The sequence below is a fragment of the Berghia stephanieae genome, chromosome 4 (genome assembly GCF_034508935.2).
Source record: "Berghia stephanieae isolate SIO BIC M18660-M18661 chromosome 4, UCSD_Bste_1.3, whole genome shotgun sequence".
NCBI lineage: Eukaryota > Metazoa > Mollusca > Gastropoda > Nudibranchia > Aeolidiidae > Berghia > Berghia stephanieae.
Genome location: NC_088363.1, coordinates 42,256,804 through 42,269,754, shown reverse-complemented (window position 1 = coordinate 42,269,754; position 12,951 = coordinate 42,256,804). Strand labels below are relative to the sequence as shown.

The window sequence follows — 12,951 nt, the reverse complement described above, 5'->3', positions numbered from 1 at the left end:
CCCCTTTTCTGACTGCTGCCCCGGAAGTAGAAGAAAACTTCCAAAATACCTATCCTCCACTCGTTTCTATAACGAGCTATTCAGAAAGAAAACTCAATTAAACTCGATTATGTTTATGGTTGATAAACACACATGTAGGCAAATACATATTTGAAGGAAGAGGTTTGAAAATATTTGCTTTCTTTTATTATTTAGATCTGAGCAAAGCACTCTTCAAAGTTGCAATCCTAACTGCCCTCGCTCTCAAGTCTCAACAAGTGGTGACTGCTATTGTTTATGAATTGAATGTAGCCGCCTCGCTGACACTGCACCGTCAATTCAGTTCTAAAACCGAAGTTTTTTGTTTGTTTTTGTATTAGTTTTGAGTTAGTGACGAAAGTTAAGATCAATCAACCCCTTTCTCTGATTCTTGTATTATTTTTAAGGTTTTTATACACCTCCGTTTTTATTGTAGGTTAGAGTTAGGTTAACGGGTCACGCTAACAACACACTGTTTTTATGCCAGGCACCGCCGTTGGGGCCTTTTGGCTTTGGGGATCGACTGTAAACTCGCGGTGTAAAAATAGACCCATATAATCGGCCAATCTACGTCCATGAGTTTTATATTATAGTTTAGCACGCTGCTTAATCATGATTGCTGCCAGTGATAATATAATAATTTTAAATGATCAAAGTTGAATAGAAACAAGGTGTACAAATACTGATCACAATGGCCAAAACATAAATAAATAATTTAAAATTGAAGTTTTTAAAAACAAGATCATTTTTTTTTTTTTAAACGACAAAAAACAAAAATATGGTAAACGAACCGATAATAATGATAACAATTGACGTTATTATAAGTGTACTACCGCAAACTCGGGGACCCAAAAATTTCCCCAATAATTTCTGGCCAAATTTTTTATATTTTTTACGCAAATTCGGGGTCCCAAAAAATTGCTGGCCAAATCTTTTTTATTTTTTTACGCAAACTCGGGGACCCCCCAAATAATTTCTGGCCAAATTATTTTTTGGCCAAAATTTTTATTTTTTTAATTAATTTTTTTTTAGATCTAATATCTTTTAAAATATAAAATCTAGATCCAAATTATTTTTTGGCCAAAATTTTTATTTTTTAATTAATTTTTTTTTAGATCTAATATCTTTTAAAATATAAAATTTAGATCGCTTCGAGATCTAAATATATCTATTTCTAGATTCATAGTAGATAATTAGATCTGGACTGGATTTTGTTTTGTTTTGTTGGGTTTTTTTTTTCATATACTAGTAGTAAACAGTATTTATAACTCACCCTATACTGGATACCACTGCGAAAGATGGAGAATAATATGTCGAAGGGCTTCTTGGTGAGTCTTCCCGTATAGCTCCATCCACATAAATTCATCCAAATGAGATTCCAGTTGACTACTGTGGACACCCAGCATAGATTTGAACCTGCGTTTGCAGTTCTTCCAATAGCACTCAATAGTGTTGGTGCATGCGCCTGTCTGGGGGTCAACAAAGTTAGCTGTGTGGTTCACCACCAGGTGTTGATATGGAGGTTGGACTGGGAGGTTGGCTATCCCGTTGTATGCAGCCCAGCCGTCACTGTGTATAGTGGAACCAGGGGCGATGTGCTCCTGAATAAGTGGCAACAGTCTAGCCGCTGATCTGTCGTTATCCACGACCACTAAAAATCCCTGTCCCGTCTCCCTACACACACCACAAACACCCACCGTTGCTCAGCAACTCGGCCCACGTTGTTTTTTCTTTTGGCCACTAGACTTTCGTCGATCTCGACTGTGAGGCCTGGACCACCTATTTGGTACGGGTTGTTCAAAAGCCACCACGAACAAATGTCTCGAAAAAAACCATACCACTGTAAAACAGAATTTTCACTCACTCCAGTGAGCCCTGTACTGTTTAGAATCGGCTCCTTGAAAGCCCACAAAAGGAGCAGCTCAACAATTTTCCTCAGAGGAAGACACTGATGTTCAAAGAACGATCCTCTCCTTAAGGGAACTTTGACACTCTTGTGGGTAGGGCAACGCCAGTACCTGTTGTCACTTGTGGCACTTTTCTTTATAAGAGTGGTGACTCGGTTGCAAGTCGCACAATTTGGTGGATTTCTTGTTAATAACCCGTTAGTCTGGAGAAAGAGAATAGCGTCTTTTTCTGTCCCCGCATGAGCATATAATAATTGTAACGCCATTACGAGAATCGAAATGCCGCGGCGCGAAAAACACAAACACACCAGACAAAAAAAAAAAAAAAAAAAACGGCAAAAAACCCCACGTGAAATCCAAATGATTGAACACGTCAAAAAATGTTTTACTGGTTTTAATACCCATTTTCAAATATACGTTTATTTGTTCAAAAACGGGTTCAAAAACGTATAAAAACATTAGACATTAAATTCGCATATAATACATATTATATTCATGTACATACATAATAATAATAAAACACATAATTTTGTAGAAAATGCTGGTCACGAAAAAAAGAAAATGCCAATCTGGCATACAACGATGAGAATCGAAATGCCGCGGCGTGAAAAACACAAACACACCAGACAAAAAAAAAACGGCAAAGAACCCCACGTGAAATCCAAATGATTGAACACGTCAAAATGTTTTACTGTTTTTATTACCCATTTTCAAATATACGTTTATTTGTTCAAAAACGGGTTCAAAACGTATAAAAACATTATACATTAAATTCGCACATAATAATAAAACACATAAAAAAGAAAATGCCAGTCTGGCATACAACGATAAGAATCTGGCATACAACAATAAGCAACATCCGGTGTCATCATTCCAGGCGGCAGACCGTATCTAGGGTAAACTAAGCAAGAGAGACTCGGGTCCCCGAGTTTGCGGTAGTACCCTTCTTCTTCTTCTTCTTCTTCTTCTTCTTCTTCTTCTTCTTCTTTCTTCTTCTTCTTCTTCTTCTTCTCTTCATCTTCTTCATCTTCTTCTTTTTCTTCTTTTCTTCTTCTTCTTCTTCTTCTTCTTCTCTTCTTCTTCTTCTTCTTCTTCTTCTTCTTCTTCTTCTTCTTCTTCTTCTTTTTTTCTTCTTCTTCTTCGTTATGCAGATTCCTCAAGTTTAAGGACCGATCTACATTTGATTTTTGAATCTGGAAGAAAGTCTTTAGCGAAAGGGGGGGGGGGGGGGGGGGGGACTATAGAAACTGGGATAAACTCGGGATCCATGGCTCTAAAGGACTGCTTTCTACTTTAGTAATTAGTAACTATCTTACATTGGGTTTGGTACTACCGCAAACTCGGGGACCCGAGTCTCTCTTGCTTAGTTTACCCTAGATACGGTCTGCCGCCTGGAATGATGACACCGGATGTTGCTTATTGTTGTATGCCAGATTCTTATCGTTGTATGCCAGACTGGCATTTTCTTTTTTATGTGTTTTATTATTATGTGCGAATTTAATGTATAATGTTTTTATACGTTTTGAACCCGTTTTTGAACAAATAAACGTATATTTGAAAATGGGTAATAAAAACAGTAAAACATTTTGACGTGTTCAATCATTTGGATTTCACGTGGGGTTCTTTGCCGTTTTTTTTTGTCTGGTGTGTTTGTGTTTTTCACGCCGCGGCATTTCGATTCTCATCGTTGTATGCCAGATTGGCATTTTCTTTTTTTCGTGACCAGCATTTTCTACAAAATTATGTGTTTTATTATTATTATGTATGTACATGAATATAATATGTATTTATATGCGAATTTTAATGTTAACGTTTTTTTTTGAACCCGTTTTTGAACAAATAAACGTATATTTGAAAATGGGTATTAAAACCAGTAAAACATTTTTGACGTGTTCAATCATTTGGATTTCACGTGGGGTTTTTTGCCGTTTTTTTTTTTTTTTTTTTTGTCTGGTGTGTTTGTGTTTTTCGCGCCGCGGCATTTCGATTCTCGTAATGGCGTTACAATTATTATATGCTCATGCGAGGACAGAAGAAGACGCTATTCTCTTTCTCCAGACTAACGGGTTATTAACAAGAAATCCACCAAATTGTGCGACTTGCAACCGAGTCACCACTCTTATAAAGAAAAGTGCCACAAGTGACAACAGGTACTGGCGTTGCCCTACCCACAAGAGTGTCAAAGTTCCCTTAAGGAGAGGATCGTTCTTTGAACATCAGTGTCTTCCTCTGAGGAAAATTGTTGAGCTGCTCCTTTTGTGGGCTTTCAAGGAGCCGATTCTAAACAGTACAGGGCTCACTGGAGTGAGTGAAAATTCTGTTTTACAGTGGTATGGTTTTTTTCGAGACATTTGTTCGTGGTGGCTTTTGAACAACCCGTACCAAATAGGTGGTCCAGGCCTCACAGTCGAGATCGACGAAAGTCTAGTGGCCAAAAGAAAAAACAACGTGGGCCGAGTTGCTGAGCAACGGTGGGTGTTTGTGGTGTGTGTAGGGAGACGGGACAGGGATTTTTAGTGGTCGTGGATAACGACAGATCAGCGGCTAGACTGTTGCCACTTATTCAGGAGCACATCGCCCCTGGTTCCACTATACACAGTGACGGCTGGGCTGCATACAACGGGATAGCCAACCTCCCAGTCCAACCTCCATATCAACACCTGGTGGTGAACCACACAGCTAACTTTGTTGACCCCCAGACAGGCGCATGCACCAACACTATTGAGTGCTATTGGAAGAACTGCAAACGCAGGTTCAAATCTATGCTGGGTGTCCACAGTAGTCAACTGGAATCTCATTTGGATGAATTTATGTGGATGGAGCTATACGGGAAGACTCACCAAGAAGCCCTTCGACATATTATTCTCCATCTTTCGCAGTGGTATCCAGTATAGGGTGAGTTATAAATACTGTTTACTACTAGTATATGAAAAAAAAAACCCAACAAAACAAAACAAAATCCAGTCCAGATCTAATTATCTACTATGAATCTAGAAATAGATATATTTAGATCTCGAAGCGATCTAAATTTTATATTTTAAAAGATATTAGATCTAAAAAAAAATTAATTAAAAAAATAAAAATTTTGGCCAAAAAATAATTTGGATCTAGATTTTATATTTTAAAAGATATTAGATCTAAAAAAAAATTAATTAAAAAAATAAAAATTTTGGCCAAAAAATAATTTGGCCAGAAATTATTTGGGGGGTCCCCGAGTTTGCGTAAAAAAATAAAAAAGATTTGGCCAGCAATTTTTTGGGACCCCGAATTTGCGTAAAAAATATAAAAAATTTGGCCAGAAATTATTGGGGAAATTTTTGGGTCCCCGAGTTTGCGGTAGTACAAGAAGAAGAAGAAGAAGAAGAAGAAGAAGAAGAAGAAGAAGAAGAAGAAGAAGAAGAAGAAGAAGAGGAGGAAGAAGAAGTAGAAGGCAATGAAAAGCAAATCACAAAGAATGCTTACCTCCAATATTTTAAGAAATGAAAAGATTAACAATTCAAGAACAAGGCATCAGTATGTTGGCAAAATAATGAATTATAATGATAATACTATCTAATCATTCCAGTCACTGGAATTGGAGTTGGAGTAGTGTTCATCTGTCATCAGTCAGTGCGCGAATTCTCTCAAAAAAATCAACGCCCACCAATTTATCGAGATAGGATCGTCCGGATTTAATTATAATTTTATGACAATAGTACATATGTCGATGTCCATTCTGACCATTTGAGGGCATGTTGCCGGTACTACCGCAAACTCGGGGACCCAAAAATTTCCCCAATAATTTCTGGCCAAATTTTTTATATTTTTTACGCAAATTCGGGTCCCAAAAAATTGCTGGCCAAATCTTTTTTATTTTTTTACGCAAACTCGGGGACCCCCCAAATAATTTCTGGCCAAATTATTTTTTGGCCAAAATTTTTATTTTTTTAATTAATTTTTTTTTAGATCTAATATCTTTTAAAATATAAAATCTAGATCCAAATTATTTTTTGGCCAAAATTTTTATTTTTTTAATTAATTTTTTTTTAGATCTAATATCTTTTAAAATATAAAATTTAGATCGCTTCGAGATCTAAATATATCTATTTCTAGATTCATAGTAGATAATTAGATCTGGACTGGATTTTGTTTTGTTTTGTTGGGTTTTTTTTTTCATATACTAGTAGTAAACAGTATTTATAACTCACCCTATACTGGATACCACTGCGAAAGATGGAGAATAATATGTCGAAGGGCTTCTTGGTGAGTCTTCCCGTATAGCTCCCTCCACATAAATTCATCCAAATGAGATTCCAGTTGACTACTGTGGACACCCAGCATAGATTTGAACCTGCGTTTGCAGTTCTTCCAATAGCACTCAATAGTGTTGGTGCATGCGCCTGTCTGGGGGTCAACAAAGTTAGCTGTGTGGTTCACCACCAGGTGTTGATATGGAGGTTGGACTGGGAGGTTGGCTATCCCGTTGTATGCAGCCCAGCCGTCACTGTGTATAGTGGAACCAGGGGCGATGTGCTCCTGAATAAGTGGCAACAGTCTAGCCGCTGATCTGTCGTTATCCACGACCACTAAAAATCCCTGTCCCGTCTCCCTACACACACCACAAACACCCACCGTTGCTCAGCAACTCGGCCCACGTTGTTTTTTCTTTTGGCCACTAGACTTTCGTCGATCTCGACTGTGAGGCCTGGACCACCTATTTGGTACGGGTTGTTCAAAAGCCACCACGAACAAATGTCTCGAAAAAAACCATACCACTGTAAAACAGAATTTTCACTCACTCCAGTGAGCCCTGTACTGTTTAGAATCGGCTCCTTGAAAGCCCACAAAAGGAGCAGCTCAACAATTTTCCTCAGAGGAAGACACTGATGTTCAAAGAACGATCCTCTCCTTAAGGGAACTTTGACACTCTTGTGGGTAGGGCAACGCCAGTACCTGTTGTCACTTGTGGCACTTTTCTTTATAAGAGTGGTGACTCGGTTGCAAGTCGCACAATTTGGTGGATTTCTTGTTAATAACCCGTTAGTCTGGAGAAAGAGAATAGCGTCTTCTTCTGTCCTCGCATGAGCATATAATAATTGTAACGCCATTACGAGAATCGAAATGCCGCGGCGCGAAAAACACAAACACACCAGACAAAAAAAAAAAAAAAAAAAAAACGGCAAAAAACCCCACGTGAAATCCAAATGATTGAACACGTCAAAAAATGTTTTACTGGTTTTAATACCCATTTTCAAATATACGTTTATTTGTTCAAAAACGGGTTCAAAAACGTATAAAAACATTAGACATTAAATTCGCATATAATACATATTATATTCATGTACATACATAATAATAATAAAACACATAATTTTGTAGAAAATGCTGGTCACGAAAAAAAGAAAATGCCAATCTGGCATACAACGATGAGAATCGAAATGCCGCGGCGTGAAAAACACAAACACACCAGACAAAAAAAAACGGCAAAGAACCCCACGTGAAATCCAAATGATTGAACACGTCAAAATGTTTTACTGTTTTTATTACCCATTTTCAAATATACGTTTATTTGTTCAAAAACGGGTTCAAAACGTATAAAAACATTATACATTAAATTCGCACATAATAATAAAACACATAAAAAAGAAAATGCCAGTCTGGCATACAACGATAAGAATCTGGCATACAACAATAAGCAACATCCGGTGTCATCATTCCAGGCGGCAGACCGTATCTAGGGTAAACTAAGCAAGAGAGACTCGGGTCCCCGAGTTTGCGGTAGTACCATTATAAGTGCATGTCGATAACAATGGTACCAATGTTGCTTTTAAAATTAATAATAATAATTATAATAAATTAATTCAAAGTATTATAAATATATCCAATAACTATTAACAATATTATTTTTTTTTTCCAATAAAATTTTTAAAAAAATGAATTGTCCACAATAGGAATCGAATCCAGTACCCCCTAGTTTAGAGTGATGACAGCTACAGAGCCACTTGACTATTCATGAAATTGAATGTCTTTTTAGAACAGTATTCTACCTTCAATACAACTTCTTTTTTGTGGTTTTAAATTTTGATTGCATATCGTCGGCGCTTGATTTATATATCATTTTTATTTTTTTAACAAAGACGTACAGATGTCACAATATAACTTTTGCCATGTCCAAATACAGAAAAACAGCATCAATAATGAATAGCATAGATTGCATGTGTGCAACAGAGTCGCATAAAAACGAACCTTTAAGATACACTGAGTCAACGGGGGTGCATAAAAATAAAAACACTACGTATTTTAAAGTTAAGTTTGTAGGGCAATTTGCATCTGAAAAAAATGATCTGTACATAAGATGTAGTTGTAGAATGAACATTTTTTTTATTGTAGCCTATTTTGTATTATTATTATTAGAAAGTGTGTTCAAAGTGTAGTGTAGAGTAAAAGCATCCCTTTCATAGCTAGGGGAGGCCGTCTGCTTGTTCCTCGAGATAAGGGAAACGGGAGGACTTCCATAGGTTCACAGCACTTTTATTATACATAATCTTTTAGCCATGCCATTATGGACTTTCCTTTCAATTAGTTGCAATATCCAATAAATATTACTGTTTAAGATAAGTTGAATTTTTATAAGTGGTGTGATTTTTCTATTTTCAAACCATTTGCTGAGTTGGTTGTCATTTACATTATTGCAAGTGATGGCAAACAATATGTTTCATCACGTCATAGTATCTTTAGTTAGGGTTGCAGAAGAGGCTGCAGGGTTTTTTTCCCTCTCTATAAAAAATGGGGTGTTCGGGTGTTCTCTTTTTAGGCGGGCTTGAAACTATGGAAGTCCTTCCAGGGAAACAACCCAACCTAGCACCTTTAACTCTAACCCTAATAGTAATAGGAGAATGGAGAACCCTAGGACCGTTACTACGACATATAACTAATCCTAATAAGAAAAAAAATAAAACCTGGATCTCGAGATAACCCTAATAGAAAAAAAAACAAAACAATCCTAGGACTACTCTGCTTTACCTTTCAATATTCAATGACAATGGTGGTGGAGAACCAAAACAACGATCATAATGAGAAATTTTAAACTTTTACCCATCATTCAAGGTTTGTTCTACAGATTTTGAAATGCTAATAAAAATTGACAAATTGAATGAATAAATGTCTGACAAAAGACCCACGGTTAAAATAACAAGCTACATCGAGGAACATGTAGAAGATCTCCCCTTACTTTTATTACCTAATTACTCAGGGAAAGAGAAGAAAATAATAAGGTAGTCACAAGTGATTTGCTTTTCTTCTCACAGCAATCTTTTGAATATAGCTTTCTCCCTTCTACTTCTACACACAGGAATGTTTTGGATGTGATATCCAGTCAGTCGCCATCATCCTCATCATTGGCTTCAGATAATCGGCTTTGCTTTAGTGGGAGCAGCTGATAGTGACTGTTTGGTGAGAATGGAAAGGAAGCACAAAGACATTTTGATTGAGAAGAGGGTAGAGCTGGTGGAGACCCTGGATGTATCTGGAGGACTTTATACACAACTACTGGCTCGGAAGGTCCTCAATCTGAGGAAGGTCAATGAAATAAAGGTAGCCAGCCAGAAACTATTGTTCCCAACTTTATTGTTTTTTTCACTTTTTTTTTCTCTTCTCTTCTCCAGAAAGAAGAGAAAATTTAAATAATAATGCCAATGCCAATTCTTCAATTGCACAATGTTTGGACGTCAGTAACTTTTAAGACTGCTATATACAGTCAGATTTAATCATGCATGAATTATGATAATAAAGAAAAAACTAAAATGGTGCTACTTATCCAACTGGGCCTAACTGTATATTTTTCTCTATCATTTTTTTTTCTTTATACTGAACAGAAACTTGTAGACAGATTTTGTTTTTGTTTTTTTGTTTTAATATAGTAATGGTTTATTTTTAGAATTATGAGAATTACAAAATTGTAGTTTACTACCATTCAAGAGTCCATAACCTGCTTCATAGTAAAAACGTTTTGGTTTAAATCAAATATTATAATTAAGACCTTTCGTTCAATTGGTTCACTTGGACAAAAGTGGTGTGTCATATGTAATTATAATACATGCATATATAGTCAATTAATTACACATTCTAACCACAGCATCGCAATTAAAAACTTTGTCTTTACTGCAATTGGCTCATCTCTTACCTTCCTGATTTTCCTTTTCTATTACATTATCTTTCAATTTATTCCCCAACCTTGGTTTTATTTCAGCTTCAAAGATCCCCAGAAGCCCAAGCAGAAGAATTGCTGAGTCATCTACCAAAGAAAGATTGTTTTGAAACATTCTGTGAAGCCCTGATTGCTGATGAACAGGAGCACATTGTTGAGAAAATTCTAAAACCAGCAGCAGCAGCAGCAGCCAGTCCTATCAAACCGTCCAGCATTCCAGCTACCCCATCCACCCTGTCATCTGTCCCAGAATCCAGTCAGTCTGCTGCCACTCCTGTCGTTCCTGTAGAGAACTTACAACAAAGAAGTCTATCAAGCAATGAAGCAGTTTCGACAGAAGACACAGACTCAGCCAATGCCTTAAAACGATCACGTTGTTCTTCACCACCACAAGCTGTTGTCTGCATCAAAGAAGCTGATGAAAAGTATTTGTATATCCAATATTCCAACCCTGTCTCCCCTGCCAAACGCCAGAGAGCTGTCATGAAACAGAGTAAAAACAATATGGTCGGGTATGAAGCTGATGAGACTAGGTATGCCATGAAGCATTTTGTAGCTGAGAATGAACATGGGGAAACGAATGACTATGCATTGGTTCAACATCCATCCAGTATTACAGAAAGTTCCAATCAAATTATGGTCTTTCAAAACCCTCAGAGTTTAGGAAATCCAAATATATCGGACCATGCCCGCTATAGCACAGCATTTATAAGGCAGCAGCTAGCAGAGAAACCATATGAGAATTCTCCTCCGTCCATTCCTTTTATACCCCATCATCTACGCAAGGATTCATCTGTATCTAATTCATCATTGTCATCCCATGAATCGCAGCCAGTCAAAGGGTGGAAGAAAATTTCAATCACGCCTGACAGTCCCAGGCTTCAAGGTCAAAGTTCACAATTCATTTCTGGCAGTGGAATTGGTTCACTCTCTGCATTAAATTCTCCTAACAAGTAAGTGATGCACGCAATTAATTTTTATTTCTCTTTTTGTCCACAACATTCTCTGTTTTTATTTTTAAAGAATTTTTATAGACCTGAAACACTGGAAAATACTGTCCTTATATTTTAATTTGATATTTATTTATCCTGCCCCAGGACCTTGGTAAAATATTTTGTATTATTTTGGATTTTTAAGTACATTATTTTCATGGATGATTCAGAATGTCAAAAAGTTATAATTTTAGAACTGGCATGATAAATGTTTTCTCCAATTTCATTTGAATTCCAGATTATTTGGCAGCAACCTTGACACTCCAAGCAACGAATATCACCACATGGAGGATCCAGTCAAACTGTTACAGCACACTGGAGTCCTGACCTCCTCCAAAGGGCCATCATCCCCCCTCATCACACCTCATCACCTGGATGCCAGAGTCCCTCAAGCTACGTCTTTAATGGCCGATTCAGTTGGTATGTATAATTCTGTTCTGACATGTAATTATATTGTGTTGTTTTCACATAAAGAGTAGGAAATGAGAGGGTTTCAAATCAAAAGTTTATTTAAGTCCCACTCATGTTGCTGTGAACTGCTGTCTTAGTAAACAGAGTGATATGCCGTCGTAGTGGGGTAAATTTTGGCATAAATTTTGATATGAAAAACATTCAGTCCTGTGAATAACTCATCTGGTTCAGATTTAATACTATCAGGATTTCTTGAAGTTGTCAAAGCTTTCGAGCATTTTTTTCTCCATTTCATTGATGCACCATTTTCAAGTTGTCGATTATAAAAAAAAAAGGGTAGAAAAGAATAGAAAAGCCCTGCACGGAATTGTTTGCATAAAGTACTTCTTTGTTGTTTTTTTTTTTTTTTTTTTTTTAACCCATCGACTAAAGGGGAATAAAAAGAATTAAATCTGGAATTTGGTAAAGATTAATCTCTTATCCTAAAACCAGGTTGAAATTTGTAGAGAGCTAATTAGTTCCTTATCCAACTCTGGTCATGGCTTTCCATCCTATATGGTCCCGTTTCTGTTACATTCTGTAAACTCCTGATGAATAGACATAGAATGAATTTTCCTTTGTTCAGCCTTTGGACTTGTAGGTTCCTAAATCAAGTACAGCTCTGGGCAGCGCATAGTTAAGTCTCTGGACAAGGACTACTCACATTCTCTCTTGGCACTCAGGTGTAAAATAAGTGCCTAGTCGGTAACAGAATTGTCTCAAAGGTGTCATGTTTTTGTTAAGTATTGCTGTTGGCTTGGGACCCCTTATTAAGAGCTTTGGGCACATTTAGTGGATATTGTGCTATATAAAAGCTCGTGGAAAAAAATTGTCCCTAAATATTATCTGTTTCGAAAAGGGGGGTCATTTCTCAAAGTGTCAGCAGTTATTTAGCAATACAATGAGAACACTGAAATGCAGGGTTTATAGTTTATTTGTTGTGTTGTTTTTGTTTTGTTTTTAAGTTACATGAGGGAGGGATGATTTTGTCTTTCTCTGTGATAATGTTTTTTAAAATATTTTTTGGTATAATTGTGTATGCAATGATATATATGTCAGCTCAAGTGTCATTCGCCCTAATGGGGATTATGAAGCAATCCAGAGAGCAGGGGATGAATTCAAAGAGATGGTTAGCATAGTCCAGTTGGAAATGTTGTCATGGGATACTCTGTAGCTTGAGGGTTGGTGCACTCCTTTAACTCAACTGGATCTCAGGTTTCATGGATCTGTTCAGTCAGCTGTAAATAGGTAGTTAAGCTTCTGTAGATCCTGCACTGCAAGTTTAAGGGGTTACCCGTTATTCAAAGTGTACTCTTGCATATTTGCCAACCCGTCCACTTTTGGTGGAAAGGTAGTTAAGTTTCTGTAGATCCTGTCAACAGTCCACTTTTGGTGGAGT

The 12,951-nt window shown here is 36.9% G+C and overlaps 1 protein-coding gene across 1 annotated transcript in view; it reads left to right on the top strand.

Moving 5' to 3' along the window:
- Window positions 1-10: 10 nt before the first annotated feature.
- Window positions 11-12,951, top strand: part of LOC144970605 (uncharacterized) — a 65,950-nt gene continuing 53,009 nt past the window's right edge. Inside the window, exons 1-4 of the mRNA XM_078910402.1 lie at window positions 11-162; window positions 9,256-9,497; window positions 10,153-11,063; window positions 11,341-11,522. Coding sequence (XP_078766528.1) covers window positions 9,363-9,497; window positions 10,153-11,063; window positions 11,341-11,522 — 1,228 coding nt within the window. The 5' untranslated portion in view covers window positions 11-162; window positions 9,256-9,362. The remainder of the gene's footprint in view (window positions 163-9,255; window positions 9,498-10,152; window positions 11,064-11,340; window positions 11,523-12,951) is intronic.